The sequence below is a fragment of the Pleurodeles waltl genome, chromosome 7 (genome assembly GCF_031143425.1).
Source record: "Pleurodeles waltl isolate 20211129_DDA chromosome 7, aPleWal1.hap1.20221129, whole genome shotgun sequence".
Classification (NCBI taxonomy): domain Eukaryota; kingdom Metazoa; phylum Chordata; class Amphibia; order Caudata; family Salamandridae; genus Pleurodeles; species Pleurodeles waltl.
Window position 1 is genome coordinate 873,849,238 of NC_090446.1, and position 24,328 is coordinate 873,873,565.

A 24,328-nucleotide genomic window follows, 5' to 3' on the forward strand; every position below is an offset into this window, starting at 1 on the left:
GGGTGGGGTGCTGGTGGCCTGTTGGTCCTGTGGCGGGGCCTCCTGTCCACTAGCGAAGGCAGAGGTGGAGGGCTGTTCTTTGGTGTGACTAGTGTCAGGGGCCTGTTGATGTGCCACTGCCTCCCTCATGGTGTTGCCCATGTCAGCCAGCACCCTTGCAATGGTGACCAGGATGATGTAGATTTTTTTTAGGTCCTCCCTGATCCCCAAGTACTGTCCCTCCTGCCCTGGGTCTCCTGCAACTTGGACAGTATCTGGCCCATGATCTCCTGGGAATGGTGGTATGCTCCCAGGATGTTGGTGAGTGCCTCCTGGAGAGTCGGTTCCCTGGGCCTGTCCTCCCCCTGTCGCACAGCAGTCCTCCCAGCTTCCCTGTTGTCCTGTGCTTCCGTCCCATGAACCGTGTGCCCACTGCCACTGACCCCAGGTCCCTGATTGTCCTGTGTTTGTGGGGTTGCCTGGGGTTCCTGTAGTGGTGGACACACTGCTGATTGACAGTGGCATGGGCCCGCTGGGTGGGTGCTGTGCTGGTGTTTCCTGAGGGGGGAGGGTCTGTGGTGGGTTGGGATTGTGGCAGGGTAACCGACTGTCCAGAGGTCCCTGATGGGCCAGGTTGGTCATCGTGATCCAGACGTGCAGAGCTGCTGTCATCACTGTGGGCCTCCTCTGGGGGGGGACTGGATGTTGCTGGCAACTCCTCTCCAGTGACGTTGAGTAGGGGTCCCGTGGGGATGAAAATGCAGTGCTATTGTATTTGCATGTACCATCTTGTGCATGGGTGTGTTTCCCTGTATGGTTGTGATTGCCTTGTCAGCTTTGCCTTGTGTGCGTGGAGATTTTGAGGGTTAGGTGATTTTCTCTAATGGGCATGCTGTGGTGATGGGTGTCCATGCAGGTCTGTGATGGGGGTCCATGGATTGGTGTTACATGCAGGGCTTGGTTTTGGGATGGGTGGGTTGTGATAGTGGGGTATATGTGAGGTGGTGGAGTGATGGGGTGAGGGTAGGGGTAGGAGTTTGTGATGGCATGCAGGTAGGGTGGGGGATATAGTAGTAAAGATATGTCTTACCAGAGTCCAGTCCTCCTGCTACTCCTGCGAGGCCCTCAGGATGCATTATTGCCAAGACTTGCTCCTCCCATGTTGTTAGTTGTGGGGGATGAGGTGGGTGTCCACCGCAAGTCCTCTGTACGGCTACCTGGTGTCTTGCAACCACGGAACGCACCTCCCCCCATAGGTTGTTCCACCTCTTCCTTATGTCATCCCTTATTCTGGGGTGCTGTCCCACGGTGTTGACCCTGTCCACGATTCTCCACCACAGTTCCATCTTCCTAGCAATGGACGTCTGCTGCACCTGTGATCCGAATAGCTGTGGCTCTACCCGGATGATCTCCTCCACCATGACCCTTAGCTCCTCCTCTGAAAACCTGGGGTGCCTCTGGAGTGCCATGGATATGGTGTGAGGATGTGTAGGGTGATGTGTGGGGTGATGTGTTGTGGTGTGTGCTGTGAGATGGGTGGATGGTGTATGGGTGATGGTGTTCTGTGGTTCAGATTGAGTGGGTGCTCCTGGCTTGTATCTCTCTCCGTTCGCAATCTTTTTTTTAGTTGAAAGGGTTATTTGGTGTGTGTTTTATAGTGGTCTGAGTGTGTGGGTGTGGTGTGTATGTGCGTCAGGTGTGTGTAGTTTGAATTGTCCAATGTGGTGGTGTTTTGTAAACGTGTGGGTATTTTGAGCGCGGCGGTGTGTCCCGCCAATGGTTTACTGTGGTTGAAAGACCGCTGCAGTGACTCGTGGGTCCTGATACTGTGGGCGTATTCCTGTTTGGTGTAACGGTGTGGGGTTTTGAGACCACCAATTTATCACTGACCTTTGGGCTGGGGGACTTGTGTGGCTGTCTATATAGTGGCGGATTTATCTGTGTGGATCATAATACACATAGCGGTATACGGCCGCGCTCACAGTATCTTGGCAGCCCTCAGCACGGCGGTAGGTGGCATTTACTGCCACTGTTGTAATGAGGGCTGAATGTTATGTAAAATATATGTATCTCATCAGGGCCATTATACCTCAATCAAAAGGGCAAGCTGCATTATTCTCAAGACCATCACCATCAAGTTATTGTGTGTGTATTGAATAGCCTACCAAATGCAGAGACCTCCAAATAAGTACACAGCCTATACCAATTAGAGAGCCAGAGACGCTAACCTAAATAAAATCACAAATGAACCTTATAATGGCACTAACCAAAACATAACAGACAAATAAAAAAGAGAGAAAAAGAGGTGTCTCCAAGACCATGCCAATACTCTAAAGGAAAGAAAATGAGAACATTCAAACAGTTACAGAAAGTTATGCAATCATGGTCTACATTAAGTCCCCTGTACACAGACCTCAGCCTACATATCCATTTGGCTTCCAGTCGTCGAAGCTGTAATTCTCTGTCACCTCTCCTCCAATCAGGCAAGGCCAGATCAATACTATGAAACCTGAAATTAGCCCTGTTGGCTCCACTATCACAAAGATGTGAGACCAAGGCGTAAGAAGCATCTAGGGTGCCACATGCTCTACGGTGTTTCTGAATGCAAGATATTAACTGACATGTGGTATTGCCTACATAGATCCTGCTGCAAAAATAAATTATCATGTAGACAACAAAAGTCGACTGACACTTAATGAAATGTTGAATGTCGTATCTTTTCTTCCGAACACAAGCACCCCAAGACCGGTTTTGCCCTGATTGGGGCACTTCAGTCATGTCACAGTTAGCACGGGACCCATGTTTGGGCACACCCTTGGCCACTCAGGGTGTGACATAGCACACTTATCTTTTTCTTTAAAGCTCGGAACACCAATGAAGTAGGATATGAGGGAGACTTTGTAACGGACAAGAGAGGTGAATTAGAAGAAAGATGAAAAACATAGAAAAGGGGGCAAGATATTAGATGACACAGATAGATTGGAAACGATTCTGAAGAAAGGCAGGAAATGCACATGAAGAACAAAAAGTATCTGAGAAAGAATACAAGTTAGTGACAGACAAAGAGCGGAACAAAGAAAGGCCTGAGCGAAGGTGCTAAGCACTAAACAGAAGAGAGACGGAAAATGTCAGGTGAATAAGGGATGTATGAAAACATTAGAGCAAAGAGTGGTCCAAATTAAAAGAGTGAGGAACAGGGAAAAATGAAAAAAAAACTGAACAAAAAGGAAAACATTACAAGTAGGGAATAATATATGGAGGAATTAAAATGAAAAAAAAAGGAGTGAACAAAGAAAAAGGGCAAAGAGCAGTAATTAAGAAAAAGGGGACGGAGAAAGCAAAACTGTAAGAAGAAAAGCAGTGATGGCTTAAAATAAGAAAATAATACAAAATAAGAAGAAAGAATGATGAAACAAGATAGGCACCGTCCCGTGAAATAATATTCCTTTCCCAGTTGCCTACCAGTGCCTATTTATTTATGTACAGGCACCTTTTGGCTGGCTGCGGCCACTTAGCTGCACAGACTAGCGTCCACTTAAAATGAACACTGTCCAGGTTTAATTGCACACTACATGAGGTTATTGTATCCTTGGGCACTTTTCCTGCAAAACGCTGCAGTTCAGGACGGGGACTGGAACAGTTGAGCACGATTATGTGCCTTATGCTGTATAGTGGGGATCTAAAACGATTCACACCCGTTGAGGTTTTGAAATGAAGAAATGGCAACACAAAGGATGTCAATTTCATAATTTCTCTTGTGACCATCATCACGTATTTTATGTGACAGGACACTTTTCAATGCATCATTGATTCTTATGGGAAGCTTCATTAAACAGACAAGACCTTGCTTACGTGAACTGGCCACTGTCAGCGACAGACACAGACGTAAATACTTCTAGAAGGGCGATGTTACCATGACCAACCGGCAGTGGCACCAGCGTTACATGAGGACTCTCTAATCACCTGCTATACCCTAAGCAGGGACATCCAGTGTGCTCTTACCTGGCCATAGAGTATTTCAGCAATGAGGCCAGTAATTCTGTCCTGGTTATATTTTGAAATGCAGCAACAGCTAGTAGAAACTCTTTAATTAAAAGGTGTAGGGTGACATATTCTATCATGTTTTCTATTAAATTTTGGTACCTGCTGTTTGTTTTCCATTTACAATCAACTTTTTAGTTCAAGATTCACAAAAACCCATCATTGACCCTAAACCAATATCTGCTAAAACATTACCTTTTTTTCATTTAAAACACTGAATTCAAAACCTCCCCACCTAGACCTAGCTCCTTAAGGCCAAGGTGGACTTAATGGGCTCCACGTTAGACTTCAGAAAACTGCTATATATGAGTGTCCTAAACCATTCCACATTGTGTAGTAAGAGGTGCTCTGCCTGGTTACATGAGAAAGCAAGTTTGCTATCCCCATCACAATTCCCCATTCTCATCACTAGCTCTTAAAAACAACCACATATTTTTCTGCCTCTCAATAATCATGCACCCAGCTGTTTTTGGTGAATCCCTTTTTTAGTAAATGCTAAGATATTACATAATAGCCTTAAAGAATTCCTACATTCCAAATCGAAGTGAGCCAGTTCACCTAAGTATCAACTTTAGCCATGCTAGCTTCCACACGTTTATGAAAACAGGGATTTTGACCATTATTCTTCAAATGATTATATGCAGCATTCCTTCTAATTGATGCAGTGCAATAACTCCTTGCCAACATAGCATCACATTTTAACATCACATTTCTAACCCTCAAACACCTCTGAGAGTAAGCCTTGGCTCCTCATCGGACTCAATTTGACATCCAAAAGGAATGGAACTGTATTTGCGGCTCTGAAAAACCAATGGTAAACAACAAAACGCACTATGGAGATTGCTGACGAGGCATGATTTCTCCTGGGATGAGAAGGGCAGAACTCACAATGCATGTAGAATAGGAAGAGAGGTAGAAGAAAGTCATGATGTCAATAGTGAATCTTTACGAGGGTCTGAGAAAGAGTAAAGGAAGAGAAGCTTAGCAGTTGCCAAGGGTGCAATGTTAAGCTAAAGGCATGCATTCTAGGTAATGAGTGAAGAAATATCACTAAATGCTAAAGGTTAAAACTCTAATAATAATAAACACATGAAAATATATGGAAATATCTGAAACACAAAAGGCATGATGTAACATGCCCCAAGAGATATATTTGGTGGAAAAGACTGGCTTAGATCATGTAACTGGTAGCATTTTCCTTCCTGTTTACCAAAACGTGTTGGATGACTATTTTGCTTCACTTGTAGATACTATTTACATTGGAGGGCCATAGGACAGATGGCAATAGAAGATGTGTTAAGATAACAGGCCTATTAGGCGATCCCCCATTTTGGAGTACCAACACTTTGTGCACCAACTCCACAAATCCACAAGATTTTTTTCTCAATCATATCCTGCAAGATCTGATGTCAAAAACAACTCCAGAAACTAAAAAAAAGCCTGCCTAATTCAAGTGAAAAAAAATGTTGTTCAGTATGAGGTATACCGATACTATACAGAACACTTTACATACAGAAACGGCAACATATCAGTCAGTGAATGATATTAAATCCCTTACTCAAGACCAAATGTATTTTTCCATTTAGTATGTGTGCATATATAGAAGTATAAGCTTAAAAATGTCGTCTATGGGCAAAAACTCAGGATTGGCTGAAGGCATCAAACACAACACCGGAACACTCAACACATCTGTAGGCATATATACTATGTGTAAATTGTGCTAATATGTGTGATACGCTGCACACTCGATGTTTGTGATGGATGTTTGTATTTTGTTTGTCTTCCTGCAGAATCGCTTATTTGTGTGTTGCTTTGTGTATTTATTGAAGTCTATAGCTGGGCTGCTTTGTGTGCACGTACAGTGTGTGGCACAAATGTCCTAATATTTTGAGCGTTTATGTGGGAATGCACCATTCAAGGCTAAATATATTGGTTTTGACAACGTCCAATTTAATTCCAAAGAACAATGAAGTACTTAAACATTAATCATTTCACTATTTAATAAGTGAAGCAGAGCACTAACAGCATTAATTCTATTACTATTCATAAACCCTGTCATGCTGCAGAACCAACATAACATATTAGAATACATGACAATAAATATAAACTGACTGTCAAAATGGTTAAACCACAATAGTAATCACACTTCTGGCAAGCCACTGATGAACTCTCATGGACCGAAATAAAAGGACAGTGTCTCTGCACATGCACCAACACAATAATACTCCAGAAGGATTAAACACAGTAGACACATTGCAAAGAACAAATGAACAAGCATTTGCAATGCAACGGGTCTCGCGTTTGCTCATGTGAGAGCTGATTGCGTTGTAAACTCCTAACCCGACTTTTCATCTATCGGCAAAAGAGCTTTTATGTCCGTAAAAAATTGAAATGTGTAAGCGCTCGACTTCTGCCAAGCGAAATCGCGCTAGGAAAATAGAGAAAAAGTAGTCCGCGATCCGAGAGAAACCAGCGAGCCTCGCATGTTTTCTGTACTTGGTCGCTGCGCTCGTGGAGGGCTAACCACCGGAAAAGGCATGACGTGTGCATGCCTTCCACTAATGAAAGCAAGCAGATTTTACTAGGCAAGCCCACGAACCAATCAAACACACTGATGTGAAGTTGACAGGGCTCCGAGCCCTTTTCTAATAACTAAAGCGTCTCGGTATGATACGCATGCGCGAGCGCATGCAACGCAGGCTCGACCCTAAAAAGCACTCTACTCTACATTCAGCTCCAGATTAAGAATTAATCCAGAAACACCAGATTAAGTTGACACCAGTCAACAAGACTGCCAAGAACTGTAATAAAAAAGGGCACTCTGAATTTAAAAAGCTATGACTCAATTCAAACAGGAGAAATTCTCTATATGATTGATAAGCTGACATTTAATTTTTCTCAAAGGTCTGTTTTATTTCCTGCAGTATAACACTTTGGAACACATTTAACAATCTCATAGCTGGAAGCTCCCATAAAATACATTTTTAAGTGCAATACTGACTTCAATAAGTGATTTGTACAAAAATCGGGTAATGCCTGTGAAGACCTATACATGTCAAAGCTCATTTCCTAGACTGATCTCTATAATGTGATCTTTACAGTAAGCATGCACAGGTTACACATATATTGTTCAAAGTTGCCTAACACTCTTTCCATTTTGAAGTAATTCTGATATGGAAACATTGTTAACATGTTAAACATATTCAAACAGTGGTCTAGGAGCACTACATAACTTGACAGATAAATTAATATGTAGAGAGACTCATTTGGCTCTGCAGATTCTCCTACCATAGAACAGGCAAGAGTTGCTTCTCCTGGGTTCTACCCACTGTGTAAACCACATGAACTTGTTGAATGCTGGAAATATATTTCACTTCCAGATTAACTGATAGACCAACAGTAAAGTGCACATCACCTGGAATAACATTACCTTTAGGGTCACACAGCAGTCGGGCAGCTTGTATTCAAGGTACACCTCGATAATCACATCTCCAGCTTGAGTCAACTGCCAAAAGAGAGTCAGATGTCTGTGATGAACTAGTTAAATACTTTAAAGTGATAAACCCAGAGTTGTTGTGAACAAATTGAGACACTAACCATTACTGAAAAAATTAGGGAAGCGCACATTCAATTAAAGAACACAGAAACGTTTGGACTAAAGCAAATTGGGAACCTACACTTAAATAAACGTCCTCCCTAGGAAGATGTGGATGTGCAGGTGCACATTAAGGTAGTGAAGTTGGCCTGTACACACATGTGAATGAAACCAGACATTTACAAGACATTGTTTCGGAGGCCAATTTCTTGGCAGCCAAATTACAGGCAAGGGGCTATCCATGCAAACTTATTAGACAGTCAATGAAACAAGCTTCGTACTGCCCAAGAGATGTACTCCTCGCCCCAAGAACAAAAAGGAAAATTATTGCCTTGTCTGTGTAACTACTTTCTCTTCAATGTCTAACTAAATGAGGAAATGCATCCTCAAAAATGGGTAAGTCCTCAATACCGGCAACCTAAACTTGGAAAGCCCTCTATTTGCATTTCAGAGAGGCAAGAACGTGAAAGACTATCTGGTGAGGGATAGTTTACCTTCAAAAAACACAAACCTCTCACTCATGGACCTTTGGGGCCTTCCTCCAATAGTGGGGCACTTGAAATGTGGCAATTGCATTGTATGTCAAATTACTATTAAGTCTAAAGAATCTGAATATGGTAAAATCAAGATTACATTAAGACAGTTTTCTAATTGCAACAGTGCAAGTGTATATGCAATTTTTTGTCCTTGTAATAAGATCTATATTGGCCAAACTACACAAAAATTCCAAATTCCAGCTTCGATACAAAGTTGCCAATGTACCCTTGGGGGATCACTTCCTAGAGAAAACATCCCGAAAATGAGCTCCAGTGGTAAGTGGTTGAGGTTGTCAAACCACCGAGAGAGGAGCAAATATTACATCCTTACTCAACAAGGAGAAGTTGAAATGGATTCTGCGTACTAACAGTTTGCAAACCAGCTTGAACAAAATGGAGGTCTGGACTACACTTGTGTAACTCTTTATTCTTGATTGATTCTACCTTGACCAAACAGTGGCTGACCTTTGTTTTCTAGTTTGCACACTAACTTTGTGCACTATGCCCTCAAATCATCTTTGTGGACTTTTTGGAGTGTAAAATATGCAAATAATTGTATGTGAAAGTGCAATGTATATTTCATCACAAGTTAAATATCTGATGTTAAAATTTGTATTTGAAAGGGCAATGTATATAACATAATAGAATTTGTTTTTATCACTTGTTCTCCCTTTCTCCTTTCTTCTATCCGCTTTTTCTTCCCCCTCAAACCGTAAATGAGCATGTCAATTTAATATTAAGTAAATAAGTATGCATACTTTTTCATCTGCACTTGGATTGGTGTTTTTAGATATAATTATTATCATGCTGCATTTGTGTTATCTATCTTGCCATTCTGTAACTGCAAGCACTCATGCTTCTAAGATGGCCACCACACCAGTCGTGGTGTATCACCTGATCCTCACTTCCTGTTTATAAGCTGCAGGCACTTGTTCAGTCACTCATTCTGATTCCAACTGCACCGTTATTGCTACTATGATTGTTATCATTTTGCCAGCCATGGACCATCTCACACTACATCGCGGCAATCAGCATGCTGTTTTCCAACCTTATTCTCCCTTGACAGCGTCAGCAGTCCTCGTTGATTTGAACTAGTTTACATGATATAATAGTGTCTTTGTGAACTTTTGTCTCCCTACAATTCTAAGAGGTTGGACGCGCACCGGGCTTTATTTTCTCAATATGCAGACCAGTGCTGGTCTGTGGCAAGATTTCTGCTATTGTCATGCTTGTTTCCCCTGGCACAAACCATGTGTATTGACAGTTGTTCACTTGTCCCCATTTCAGTTATTTTTGATGTTATCTGGGATGTTACGAGGGGCCTATGCAGTACATTACTGATACAATGGTTGGAGACAGGTCAATTTCCTTTGCATGAAGACCGTGTCCTTTGTCATTGGTTGTAAATTGTCACTAAACACAACTCTCTGTGTGCTCTTCTTTTCTTGTGCATGGATGCTCAATTCAGCAGCTATGATATCATACTTGCCACGCCTTTCACTTGTACACTAATAGCTTTCAGGGCCAGTTCTCCAAGGTGATTCATGGAGGGTGACCTTGTACTGCAAAGGGACAGGTTGCATGAATTAGCCAATCTCCTGGCTCATTAATGCTAATGGGGCAGAAGTCAGGTGCCAGCTGTAGCTAATGTTCAGATAGGGACGTGCATGGGACAGCAAACTGGTTCACTGAATTCTCATTTGCAGAATGCCTACTTTTTTATTCACAGGCCGTGTTCTGAGGTCAGAAAAAAAAAAAAGTTAACTTACCTTCCATAACATTTCTGGTGGATACTCCATCGAGCCCAGTTCCTCTATGGATGTAATGCCACAGAGCTACTTGATGCTATGACAACAGTTTTTATCCTTTTCCACAGAAACACAGAGGTGGAGTTGCAAATGGCACAACTGAACAGTATGTCCTGAAGAAACTAACTTGGAAACATGTTGAACACGCCATACTACTCCTCAGGATTGGGAGACGAGTGGATTACTGAAGAATCTGCAGTTAGCTAGAGTATCCACCATAAACATTGTTACCATAGGTATGTAACTTATTCTTCTGTTGGATACTTCTGCTACAGATTTCACACCTCAGGACTCAATATCAAAGTATTATTCCCCGGAGGAGGGTCAGAGGAGAAAACATCAACAAGGGCCTTACCCCCTTTCACAGTTGGAAACCCTTCCAGCAATTCCAGGGAGGAAAACACATTTCAAACGAGAAACAGAACCAAACGTTTGCACAAATCCAGTGCATGCATCAACTAGGAAAAGTACCAGATAGCAGAAAACAAATGGCTGTGCCACTGCAAGTGAGCCAGGCAAACCCAAGGCCACCTAAAAGGTAAAAACCTATCGCAGCACCCCTGTAATGTTACAATATTATTTCAGTAATATTTATGTTTCTGTCTGCTAAACACATAATGCAGTCCAACTACAATATATATTATGAGACCCCTCTTTTCCAGGAACCTGTAAATACAATAAAGAAAGGCATTCAAAACATTGTTGACATTAACAATGTCACACCAAACTGGATAGAAGCAAAAGCATGGTCAATCCTCATTCAAAACTTCTTTTGACAGGATACAGAAAGTTAACAGAGTGGAAGAGATAGGGAGATGGGCTACACAGCAGCTGAAATACTATGGCAGAAGATAGAAAGGTGGAACACCTACCAAAACCGGTAGGCCTAATACAGACAAAAAAGAGAACAGTTAAAAAATTAACTCTTTGTGGCATAAAACACACATCTTTCAAAACTAATACCAAAGCAGGCCCCACTGAACAGTGAAGATAAAACAATACAAAACAATGTGGCAAAAGGATCTCCAGCATCCTTGTCCACCAAAACCAAATATATCAACATGGGTGTCCTGGGAGAGAAATTACTCTACCCCTACCTCGTATCTCAAAAGACGTGACCTGGTACTACAATGGACAAGTTACTTACCTTCGGTAATGCCTTATATTGAAGAGACAATATCTACTCACATAATCAACAAAGAGTTGATCATTCACCTTGAACTGTTTGGTACGATCAAGGTATAATGCCAATGTTCTTTTTGGGTCCAGTCGATGGAGTCTCTCCTCTTCTTTAGAAAGATGCGGAGTGCATAAAGAGTAGGAAAGGAAATGAATTGGCTTATATGGAATAGCCTAACCACTTTTGGCAGAAAGAAGGCTCTAGTGAGAAGCACCACTTTGTCAGAATAGTTGGAATGGTAGGGCAGCTTAGATCACAATGCCTGCAGCTCACTAACCCTGTGAGCAGATGTAATGGCCACAAGGAAGGCTGTCTTCAAAGTGAGAAGCCTGAGAGGACAAATGTGGAGAGTCTAGAAAGGAGTGTACATCGGATATGTCAAAACTAAATTTGAATCCCATTGGGGCATAATGAATGGAGATGGAGGAAACATATAAGTAAGGCCCTTAAGGATCTCATGTAAAAAAAGAAGACTTAAACAAGGAAGGTAGATCATGCAACTGCAAAAAAGCAGAAATGGCAGACAGACAACCTTTGAGAATGCCAGTAGCAGGGCCCTGCTGGGCTAGAGAAAGGATAAACAATAGGACCTCAGAGACAGGGGCAGAAAGGGGGTCAACAGACTTGTCTGTGCACCATGCCCCAAATGCCCAATGACGGGGCACATACAGTTTTGGTGGTGGGATGCCTGCCTGCCTGCCAAGATTACATCACAGACTGCAGGAAGGCCAAAAGCCATCAACTGCTGCCACGCAATCTTCACGCAAGAAGGTGGAGACTGGACAGGTTCGGGTGCAGAACCCTCCTTGCTGCTGCAAAAGAAGATCTTCGCAAAGGGGCAGTCTGACTGGAGGATCGATGGCCATGCTCAGTAGCTCGGGATACCAGACTTTGGGTGCTCAGTCTGGATTACATGGGCCTGGTCATTCTTGATCTTCTTGAGAACTCTGGGCAGGAGTGGTTTGGGCAAAAGGCATACAGGTGGCCTGAGTTCCACTCGACATGAAAAACACCGCTGAGTGATTGCAGCCTTGAAATCTCCAATGCGCAATACTGCTGACATTGGGTGTTCAATGTGAAGGCGAACAGATCTAACCAAGGCTCTCCCCACTTCTGAAATAGACCTTGCCCACCTCCAGATGGAGACATCATTCATGATCAACTAAGCATTGTCAGCTGAGTTTGTCGCACTGGCGTTCAGAGAGCCCGCCAGATGTCGAACCACCAGAAAAATACCCCCTTGTTCCAGCCATGACCAGAGACACAGAGCCTCTTGACAGAGGGTCCATGACACGACTCTGCCCTTTTTGTTGCAGTTCCACATGGCGGTGGCGTTGTCCATGAACACCTGCTCTACCTTCCCATGGAAGGAGGGAAGAAATGCTAGTCTGATTGCCTGGAGCTCCAGCAGGTTGATGTGAAGTCTGACTCTGCCGGAGACCAGATGCCTCTGATATCAGCCTCTCCAAGGTGGCCGCCCCATACCAGGAGTGACACAACTGTTACTACTGTCAGATCTGGTTGGGGAAAGGAGAGGGACCTGCTCTGGCCTGATAGGGGTTTGTTAGGCAGCACTGCAGATACTGCACAGTTCCCTCTGAGATCTGGACCATGTAGGAGAGATACTCCAGAAGCTGCAACTAATGGAACTTCAGGTCCAACTGCAGAGTCAACCTATGCCATCTGGCATGCATCACCAGCAGGATGCAGGAGGCCATGAGTCCTCAGAGTTATTCTCAATGAATTCCAGAATAGAGGATGAAACATCAGTATCATAGACTGAATATCCTGGACTCACCGCTTGGGAGGATAAGCCCAAAACTGTACTGTATCCAGAACAGCTCTGATGAAAGGGAGTATCTGAAAGGGAGTCAGGTGTGACTTCAGCACTTTTATAGTGAACCCAGCGAATGCAGGAGGTCTGCAGTAGTCCGGAGGTGAGAGACGACAGCCTTTGACGAGCACCCCTTCAACAACCAGTCATCAAGATACGGGAAGATTGAAACCCCAAATCTGCGCAGATAAGCTGGGAACACCATCATAACCCTTGGTGAACACCCGAGGAGCGCTGGTAAGGTCAAAGGGGAGCACAGTGACTGAAAATGCTAATGGCCTACCGTGAATCGCAAAGTAACATCTGTGTACAGGCAGGATGGGAATATGAAAGTAAGTGTCCTACAAGTCCAACACTATCATCCAGTCTCCTGGGTCCAGGGAAAATAGAACCTGAGCCAGAGTGAGCATTTTTAACTTCTCCTCCTTGAGAAAGCAATTGAGGGACCAAAGGTCTGGGATAGGGCAGAAACCCTTGTCCTTTTTTAGGCACTAGAAAGCCGAGGGAATAACAACCATGACCTGCTTCTGGCACAGGGACCCTCTCTATGGTTTCTTTGGCCAAGAGAACCGTAACTTCCACTCAGTAGTGAGCCGCTGGCTCCCTGATCCATGAAGACAGTGGATCGGCACGTCCCCAGCCATGCAAAGACTGGGCAGCATGCAAGGCACAGCAGCTGGAGGGGAATGGACATGGCTGGGTGCCCCTTCTGTAGCAATGAAAGGGGTAAAAACAGACTGGGGGGACGAGGGGCCGCTGCGAGGCCCATGAACCTGGCCGTAGCCCAACAATCCTTGAAGCGTTTGAGCACCGATTCTGCTTTCGCTCCAAAGAGACGGGTGCCATCAAAGGGAATGTCCATAAGATTAGCCAGGACAAAAGAGGTCCATGGCCTCATAAAGCTCCTTCAAGCTGGGCAGGGGTTGCTCCTGCTCCCAGAAACTCAGGCAGCTGTGGAGTCGGCCAAGACAAAGGCTCCGCAGATGGAGGCCTGAATCGCTGATGCTCCCGCTCCCTCGTCGGCTGACGGACGAGGTGATGTCGAAGAATGTTTCACTTTCTTTGACTTCTTCTTATGTCTTGACTTACCCGATTGTCCCGAAGACTTTGAGTGGGACGAAGAAGAGTGGGGACTCTGCCACCGATCCCGAGACCGTCCTCTCGACAGAATGGAGCTTATGTGGAGCCGAGTGCCGGGCCACCATCAGCTTTAGGGACTGCTCTCTCGAAGTCTTTGGATTCATGGGCTGCCACTCAGAGCACGTTTCTGGGTCATGGTTGAGCTCCAAAGGCACACAAGGTTCAGATCCGTCACGGACATCACCGGATGGCAGGATCCGCAGGGCTTGAACCCTGTCGTATGCGAAGGCATCCCTCAACGCACCAGAAGGAGATACTCAAAATATCTTCGACAAAAGTAGAAAAAAAAAAAGACCAGTCAAAAAGTGACTGAGGGGTAGCTCTTTCTACGAATCGGCACTGGCTGGCGCAGAAAGAAAAGAACTGACTTCAGCACGTCGGGGTGGTGCCTACCTACCTCACAAAAGCAGGGGTCCCCAAAGGATCAATCATCTCACCTTCGCTTTTCAACATCTACATGATATCATTACCAGAACTGATCAATGATTTTCATCTCACATGCTACAACTATGCAGATGACACACAAATACTAATTAAATTAGAATGCCCCCAAAACATTAAAAACTCAGAAATCTTCAGTTGCCTCAGAGCCATTGATCAGTGGATGACCTGGAGCTATCTCAAATTAAATGCCTCCAAAACAGAAATACTCATATGTGGTGACTGGAAAAGTTATGACCCACTGTGCGCCTGGCCTGACGATTTCGGACCACCTCCTCAATTATCCAAGCAAGTTAAAAACCTTGGAATCACCATGGACTCCAAGTTAACTATGAATGCCCAAGTGGACAAATTAGCACGCTTCATCACCTTGAAGACTCTACGACGCATCTTCCCCCACCTCGGATTTCCACACAAGGTGCAAGCTACTATCTTGCTTGTACTATCCAAACTGGATTATGCCAATGGCCTCTACCATGGATCATCTCCATCTATTATGAAAAAACTACAACGTATTTAGAACTCTGCAGCCAGGCTACTATTACATGTAAAGCCACAAGCCCTCATCTCCCCTGCCTTGAGAGTACTTCACTGGTTACCCGTTGCCAGAAGATGCACTTTCAAGCTGCTTTATATCACCCACAAAGCTATACATGGAACAGGACTGCTTTTCATCAGAAACAAAATAACCAAATACATTCAACAAAGAAACCTCCGCTCAAGATTGGCACCCCACCTTAGAACACCACCATACAAGAAAAAGACTTTAGGTGGTACATCCTTTTCCGTTCAAGCAGCCAAACTATGGAATTCATTACCCCCAACTATAAGATCCACAGATAACTATCTTGTCTTCAGAAAACTACTCAAGAGTTGGCTCTTTCCTTCATAACCACCATATTCAAACAACTATGGACTGCATATGCCTATGTTGATAATTATTTTTTTCTGATTATGTGTATACTCTAGTTATATATCGTTCTTTAGTATCGCTACTATGTCATAACAATAAACTACACACACACTCTTTAAACCTGTTTAACTAAGTATATTTACTCATGGTTTAAATATGTATATGTATGTACACATATGTGTGCATATGTGTGTGTATTCATGTGTGTATGTATGTGTGTGTGTATTGAAAATGTCACTTACCCAGTGTACATCTGTTCGTGGCATCAGTCGCAGTAGATTCGCATGTTCTGCAATAGCTCGCCATCTGGTGTTGGGCCGGAGTGTTACAAGTTGTTTTTCTTCGAAGAAGTCTTTCGAGTCACGGGACCGAGTGACTCCTCCTTTTGTCTCCATTGCGCATGGGCGTCGACTCCATCCTCGATTGTTTTTCCCCGCAGAGGGTGAGGTAGGAGTTGAATTGTAGTAATAGTGCCCATGCAATGGAGTGACTAAGTATGCACTTATTTAAGGTTGAGATGATACATATATAAATAATTGAAGGTAACTTCCAAACTGCTACAGGCTCCCGGGGAGGCGGGTGGGCACATGCGAATCTACTGCGACTGATGCCACGAACAGATGTACACTGGGTAAGTGACATTTTCAGTTCGATGGCATCTGTCGCTGTAGATACGCATGTTCTGCAATAGACTAGTAAGCAGTTATTTCCCCAAAAGCAGTGGATCAGCCTGTAGGAGTGGAAGTAGTCTGAAATAATGTCCTTAATACAGCTTGACCTACTGTGGCTTGTTGTGCGGATAACACGTCTACACAGTAGTGCTTGGTGAATGTGTGAGGCGTAGACCATGTGGCTGCCTTACATATTTCTTGCATTGGGATGTTTCCTAGAAAGGCCATGGTAGCACCTTTCTTTCTGGTTGAGTGTGCCCTTGGTGTAATGGGCAGCTGTCGTTTAGCTTTAAGGTAGCAGATTTGGATGCATTTAACTATCCATCTGGCTATACCTTGTTTTGAAATTGGGTTTCCTGCATGAGCTTTTTGAAATGCAATAAAGAGTTGTTTAGTCTTTCTGATGTTCTTTGTTCTGTCGATGTAATACATTAATGCTCTTTTGACATCTAATGTATGTAGTGCCCTTTCAGCTACGGTATCTGGCTGTGGAAAGAACACCGGAAGTTCCACTGTTTGATTTAGATGGAACGGTGAAATAACCTTTGGCAAAAATTTAGGATTGGTCCTTAGGACGACTTTATTTTTGTGTAGTTGTATAAAAGGTTCCTGTATAGTAAACGCCTGAATCTCGCTTACTCTTCTCAGGGAAGTAATGGCGATGAGAAATGCCACCTTCCAGGTTAGGAACTGTATGTCGCAGGAGTGCATGGGTTCAAAAGGTGGACCCATAAGTCTAGTTAGGACAACATTTAGGTTCCATGAAGGAACAGGTAGTGTTCTTGGTGGTATAATTCTCCTAAGGCCCTCCATGAATGCTTTAATGACTGGTATTTTATATAGGGAAGTTGAATAGGTAGTCTGCAGGTATGCAGATATTGCTGCAAGGTGAATCTTAATGGAAGAGAAAGCTAGGTTAGATTTTTGTAAGTGAAGCAAGTAACCCACTACATGTTCTGGAGTTGTGTGTAATGGTTGTATTTGATTAATATGGCAGTAGCAAACAAACCTCTTCCATTTACTTGCATAGCAGTGCCTGGTGGATGGCCTTCTTGCTTGTTTTATGACTTCCATACATTCTTGGGTAAGTTGTAAGTGCCCGAATTCTAGGATTTCAGGAGCCAGATTGCTAGATTCAGCGATGCTGGATCTGGGTGTCTGATCTTTTGGTTGTGCTGTGTCAACAGATCTGGCCTGTTGGGCAATTTGATGCAGGGTACCACTGATAGGTCTAGCAGCGTTGTGTACCAGGGTTGCCTTGCCCAAGTTGGTGCTATCAATATGAGTTTGAGTTTGCTTTGACTGAGTTTGTTTACCAGGTAAGGAAGGAGAGGGAGAGGAGGAAAAGCGTAAGCAAATATCCCTGACCAGTTCATCCATAGGGCATTGCCTTGGGATTGCTTGTGTGGGTATCTGGATGCGAAGTTTTGGCATTTTGCGTTCTCCCTTGTCGCAAACAAGTCTATCTGAGGTGTTCCCCAGAGTTTGAAATAAGTGTTCAGTATTTGGGGGTGAATTTCCCATTCGTGGACCTGTTGGTGATCTCGAGAGAGATTGTCTGCGAGTTGATTTTGTATCCCTGGTATAAACTGTGCAATTAGGCGAATTTGGTTGTGAATTGCCCAATGCCAAATTTTTTGTGCTAACAGGCTTAACTGCGTGGAGTGCGTCCCTCCCTGCTTGTTTAGATAATACATTGTTGTCATGTTGTCTGTTTTGACGAGAATGTATTTGTGAACTATTATTGGTTGGAAAGCTTTTAGTGCTTGAAAAACTGCAAGAAGTTCTAGGTGATTGATATGCAGTTTTGTTTGATGTACGTTCCATTGTCCTGGTATGCTGTGTTGATCGAGGTGTGCTCCCCACCCTGTCATGGAAGCATCTGTTGTTATTACGTATTGTGGCACTGGGTCTTGGAAAGGCCGCCCCTTGTTTAAATTTATGTTGTTCCACCACAGAAGCGAGAGGTAAGTTTGGCGGTCTATTAACACCAGATCTAGAAGGTGACCCTGTGCTTGAGACCACTGTGATGCTAGGCATTGTTGTAAGGGCCTCATGTGCAGTCTTGCGTTTGGGACAATGGCTATGCATGATGACATCATGCCTAGGAGTTGTAATACCATCTTTGCTTGTATCTTTTGTGTTGGATACATGCGTTGTATGATGGTGTTGAAATTTTGAATTCTTTGTGGACTTGGAGTGGCTACTCCTTTTGATGTGTCTATTATGGCTCCCAGGTATTGTTGTACCTTGCGTGGCCGAATTTTGGATTTTGTGAAATTGACGGTGAACCCTAGTTTGAAGAGGGTTTGTATGATATGATTTGTGTGATTTGAGCACTCTATTAACGAATGGGCCTTGATTAGCCAGTCGTCTAGATATGGGAACACATGTATTTGCTGCCTTCTGATGTGTGCAGCGACTACCGCTAGACATTTGGTAAAGACTCTTGGTGCGGTTGTTAATCCGAAAGGCAGTACCTTGAATTGGTAATGTATTCCTTTGAATACAAACCTTAGGTATTTCCTGTGCGATGGGTGAATTGGTATATGGAAATAAGCATCCTTGAGGTCTAAAGTTGCCATGTAGTCGTGCAGCTTTAGCAATGGCAATACTTCTTGTAGTGTGACCATGTGGAAGTGGTCTGATTTGATGAAAGTGTTGACTACTCTGAGGTCTAGGATTGGTCTCAGTGTTTTGTCCTTCTTTGGTATCAGAAAGTACAGTGAGTAAACTCCTGTGTTTATTTGTGTGTTTGGCACTAATTCGATTGCATTCTTTTGCAATAGTGCCTGCACTTCTATCTCTAGGAGATTGGAATGGTGTGTTGTTAAATTTTGTGCTTTTGGTGGTATGTTTGGAGGGAACTGTAGAAATTCTATGCAGTAACCATGTTGGATAATTGCTAGAACCCAAGTGTCTGTAGTGATTTTCTCCCATGCTCTGTAATAATGACCTATTCGTCCCCCCACTGGTGTTGTGTGGAGGGGGTGAGTGACATGTGAGTCACTGTTTAGTAGTAGGGGTTTTGGGGCTTTGGAATCTTCCTCTATTTCTAGGGAATTGCCCTCCTCTATATTGTCCCCGAAAACCTCCTCTATACTGTCCTTGGTAACTGGACGGTGTGGCTTGTGAGGTGCTGGCTTGTGTGCTTTGACCCCGAAACCCCCCTCGAAAGGGCGTTTTACGGAATGAGCTGTAATTCCCTCTGCTCTGCGGGGAGTAGAGTGCGCCCATGGCTTTGGCAGTGTCCGTATCTTTTTTGAGTTTCTCAATCGCTGTGTCCACTTCTGGACCGAACAGTTCTTTTTCATTAAAAGGCATATTGAGAACTGCTTGTTGAATCTCTGGTTTAAATCCAGACGTTCGGAGCCATGCATGCCTTCTGATAGTTACAGATGTATTAATTGTCCGTGCAGCTGTATCTGCAGCGTCCATGGAGGAGCGGATCTGGTTGTTGGAGATGGCTTGTCCCTCCTCAACCACTTGTTTTGCCCTATTTTGGAAGTCTTTGGGCAGATGTTCGATGAGATGTTGCATCTCGTCCCAGTGGGCTCTGTCATAGCGCGCAAGTAGTGCCTGGGAGTTCGCGATGCGCCACTGGTTTGCAGCTTGTGCTGCGACTCTCTTACCAGCTGCATCAAACTTGCGGCTTTCTTTATCTGGGGGTGGTGCATCTCCAGATGTGTGAGAGTTGGCCCTTTTCCTAGCTGCTCCTACAACAACAGAGTCTGGTGGCAGCTGTGTTGTGATGAAAGCTGGGTCCGTAGGAGGCGCCTTGTACTTTTTTTCCACCCTTGGTGTGATTGCCCTACTTTTGACCGGGTCCTTAAATATGTCTTTTGCGTGCCGGAGCATACCAGGGAGCATAGGCAGGCTTTGGTAGGAGCTGTGGGTGGAGGAGAGTGTGTTGAACAAGAAATCATCCTCGACCTGTTCTGAGTGGAGGCTTACGTTGTGAAATTGTGCTGCTCTAGCCACCACCTGAGAGTACGCGGTGCTGTCTTCTGGTGGAGATGGTTTTGTAGGGTATGCCTCTGGGCTGTTATCTGACACTGGGGCGTCGTATAGGTCCCATGCGTCCTGGTCTTGGTCACCCTGGCTCATGGTGGTGTGAGCTGGGGAGTGTGATGGCGTTTGTGCTGGTGAAACGTTAATCACGGGCGGAGGAGAGGGTGGTGGTGTAACTCTTTTCACCACTTTTGGTTGTGGTGCTTGTTCCGTCTGGAACTCCAACCTTCTCTTTCTCCTAATGGGGGGAAGGGTGCTTATTTTTCCTGTCCCCTGCTGAATGAAAATACGTTTTTGCGTATGGTCCGCATCAGTTGCTTGTAGCTCTTCCTCAAACCTATGCTTCTGCATTTGGGAGGTTAGCGAGTGCTCTTCTGTATAAGAGCCTGAAGCTGGGTCGCTTGCAGTTTGTTTCGGCATCAAAACTTTGTCTGCGTGTTTTTTCGGCTCCGAGGTGACTTTTTTCCTTTTCGGGGCCGAAACCTCTCGGCGTCGATCTGTTTCGGTGCCGCTGTCTCGGCGTCGAGCCGTGTCCACACCGGCATCTCGGTGTCGAGGCTTGTCTCCAGCACTTTCTCGGTCCCGAGAAGGCTGCGTGCCGGTGTCTCGACCGGAGTCGGACGATCTCGGCACTGTTTGGGCCTTTTTCGGTGCCGACGGTCGGTCACCGATTTTATGGGTTGAGCCATGGCCTGGTGGCAGTGGCGTCCCCTGGGCCTTGTAAATGTTTCTTTGTGTGGTTTTCGACGTCTTACTCACGGTTTGTGTATCGTCGAATCCTTCGGAGTCTGAGTCTTGGATCGAGAAGGTACCTTCCTCTTCTTGTTCCTCGAACTCCCGTCGGGCTGTCGGTGCGGACGCCATTTGAAGTCTTCTGGCTCGACGGTCTCGGAGTGTTTTTCGGGACCGGAACGCACGACAGGCCTCGCAGGTGTCTTCGCTGTGCTCAGGTGACAGGCACAGGTTGCAGACCAAGTGTTGGTCTGTGTAGGGGTATTTATTGTGGCATTTGGGGCAGAAACGGAACGGGGTCCGTTCCATCGGCGTTCTTCAGCACGCGGTCGGGCCGACCAGGCCCCGACGGAGGATCGAAAAACTACCCCGAAGGGCACCGGAGCTCTTCGATCTTCGATGCGGTGTGGAATCTAAGTATGCCGATCCCGAACGCAACAATACCGACGAAAATCTTCCGAAATTAACTATTTTTTCTGTTCCGAAACTCGGAGCGACAGGAACACGTCCGAACCCGATGGCGGAAAAAAAACAATCGAGGATGGAGTCGACGCCCATGCGCAATGGAGACAAAAGGAGGAGTCACTCGGTCCCGTGACTCGAAAGACTTCTTCGAAGAAAAACAACTTGTAACACTCCGGCCCAACACCAGATGGCGAGCTATTGCAGAACATGCGTATCTACAGCGACAGATGCCATCGAACATATATATATATGTATGTTATTCTATGCTTAACATGTTCATACGTCATTGCATAACTCTTAGATAAGTTGTTATACTAGATACTTATGAATCCCTGCTCTCATCTTATATCACACTTATCTACCCATCACCATATGTCATGGCTCCTTCAATCTACCCTCCATCCCACTCTGACTCATCCTAAATCCATTCTACTACTTTCATCTCCTAAATAACTCAGCCTAAGGTCTTCCCGACGCTTCCACATCTAACTCACCCAAAACTCACTTTCCTACCATGATCTCCCAAACAACCATACTATATCCCCCCTCATTTATCTCACCCTGCTACTATGATCTCCCTAACCCCTTCCACAGACTCTTCCCTCCTCCATCCTCCATTTACTCATCCCAAGCCTAAATCCTATTATCATAAACTCCCAATTAACACTTTTGGATTCTTCCCTTCTCCACCCCTCCATTACTCCAGTCAATCTAACGAACAAACTCTCATATCCGCGGCTCCAATTAACTCATAATAATACTAAAACTGTACTCATATTTCCCTATATTAATCCACCACTAATTCTTTTTGGGTTCGGGAGTAGCGTGCTACTCGCCGAAAAGCACTTCAACGCCTCGTCAGGGGTAGTAAGAGCTACATAATGAAAATGTCACTTACCCAGTGTACATCTGTTCGTGGCATCAGTCGCAGTAGATTCGCATGTTCTGCAATAGCTCGCCATCTGGTGTTGGGCCGGAGTGTTACAAGTTGTTTTTCTTCGAAGAAGTCTTTCGAGTCACGGGACCGAGTGACTCCTCCTTTTGTCTCCATTGCGCATGGGCGTCGACTCCATCTTCGATTGTTTTTCCCCGCAGAGGGTGAGGTAGGAGTTGAATTGTAGTAATAGTGCCCATGCAATGGAGTGACTAAGTATGCACCTATTTAAGGTTGAGATGATACATATAGAAATAATTGAAGGTAACTTCCAAACTGCTACAGGCTCCCGGGGAGGCGGGTGGGCACATGCGAATCTACTGCGACTGATGCCACGAACAGATGTACACTGGGTAAGTGACATTTTCAGTTCGATGGCATCTGTCGCTGTAGATACGCATGTTCTGCATAGACTAGTAAGCAGTTATTTCCCCAAAAGCGGTGGATCAGCCTGTAGGAGTGGAAGTAGTCTGAAATAATGTCCTTAATACGGCTTGACCTACTGTGGCTTGTTGTGCGGATAACACGTCTACACAGTAGTGCTTGGTGAATGTGTGAGGCGTAGACCATGTGGCTGCCTTACATATTTCTTGCATTGGGATGTTTCCTAGAAAGGCCATGGTAGCACCTTTCTTTCTGGTTGAGTGTGCCCTTGGTGTAATGGGCAGCTGTCGTTTAGCTTTAAGGTAGCAGATTTGGATGCATTTAACTATCCATCTGGCTATACCTTGTTTTGAAATTGGGTTTCCTGCGTGAGGTTTTTGAAATGCAATAAAGAGTTGTTTAGTCTTTCTGATGTTTTTTGTTCTGTCAATGTAATACATTAATGCTCTTTTGACATCTAATGTATGTAGTGCCCTTTCAGCTACGGTATCTGGCTGTGGAAAGAACACTGGAAGTTCCACTGTTTGATTTAGATGGAACGGTGAAATAACCTTTGGCAAAAATTTAGGATTGGTCCTTAGGACGACTTTATTTTTGTGTAGTTGTATAAAAGGTTCCTGTATAGTAAACGCCTGAATCTCGCTTACTCTTCTCAGGGAAGTAATGGCGATGAGAAATGCCACCTTCCAGGTTAGGAACTGTATGTCGCAGGAGTGCATGGGTTCAAAAGGTGGACCCATAAGTCTAGTTAGGACAACATTTAGGTTCCTTGAAGGAACAGGTGGTGTTCTTGGTGGTATAATTCTCCTAAGGCCCTCCATGAATGCTTTAATGACTGGTATTTTATATAGGGAAGTTGAATAGGTAGTCTGCAGGTATGCAGATATTGCTGCAAGGTGAATCTTAATGGAAGAGAAAGCTAGGTTAGATTTTTGTAAGTGAAGCAAGTAACCCACTACATGTTCTGGAGTTGTGTGTAATGGTTGTATTTGATTAATATGGCAGTAGCAAACAAACCTCTTCCATTTACTTGCATAGCAGTGCCTGGTGGATGGCCTTCTTGCTTGTTTTATGACTTCCATACATTCTTGGGTAAGTTGTAAGTGCCCGAATTCTAGGATTTCAGGAGCCAGATTGCTAGATTCAGCGATGCTGGATCTGGGTGTCTGATCTTTTGGTTGTGCTGTGTCAACAGATCTGGCCTGTTGGGCAATTTGATGCAGGGTACCACTGATAGGTCTAGCAGCGTTGTGTACCAGGGTTGCCTTGCCCAAGTTGGTGCTATCAATATGAGTTTGAGTTTGCTTTGACTGAGTTTGTTTACCAGGTAAGGAAGGAGAGGGAGAGGAGGAAAAGCGTAAGCAAATATCCCTGACCAGTTCATCCATAGGGCATTGCCTTGGGATTGTTTGTGTGGGTACCTGGATGCGAAGTTTTGGCATTTTGCGTTCTCCCTTGTCGCAAACAAGTCTATCTGAGGTGTTCCCCAGAGTTTGAAATAAGTGTTCAGAATTTGGGGGTGAATTTCCCATTCGTGGACCTGTTGGTGATCTCGAGAGAGATTGTCTGCGAGTTGATTTTGTATCCCTGGTATAAACTGTGCAATTAGGCGAATTTGGTTGTGAATTGCCCAATGCCAAATTTTTTGTGCTAGCAGGCTTAAC

The 24,328-nt window shown here is 44.5% G+C and overlaps 1 protein-coding gene across 5 annotated transcripts in view; it reads right to left on the reverse strand.

Moving 5' to 3' along the window:
- Positions 1-24,328, reverse strand: part of ARAP3 (ArfGAP with RhoGAP domain, ankyrin repeat and PH domain 3) — a 632,921-nt gene that overhangs the window by 78,645 nt on the left and 529,948 nt on the right. For all 5 annotated transcript variants that reach the window (XM_069199483.1, XM_069199484.1, XM_069199486.1 and 2 more), the window contains one exon: positions 7,451-7,525. In XM_069199483.1, the coding sequence (XP_069055584.1) occupies positions 7,451-7,525 (75 nt within the window). The remainder of the gene's footprint in view (positions 1-7,450; positions 7,526-24,328) is intronic.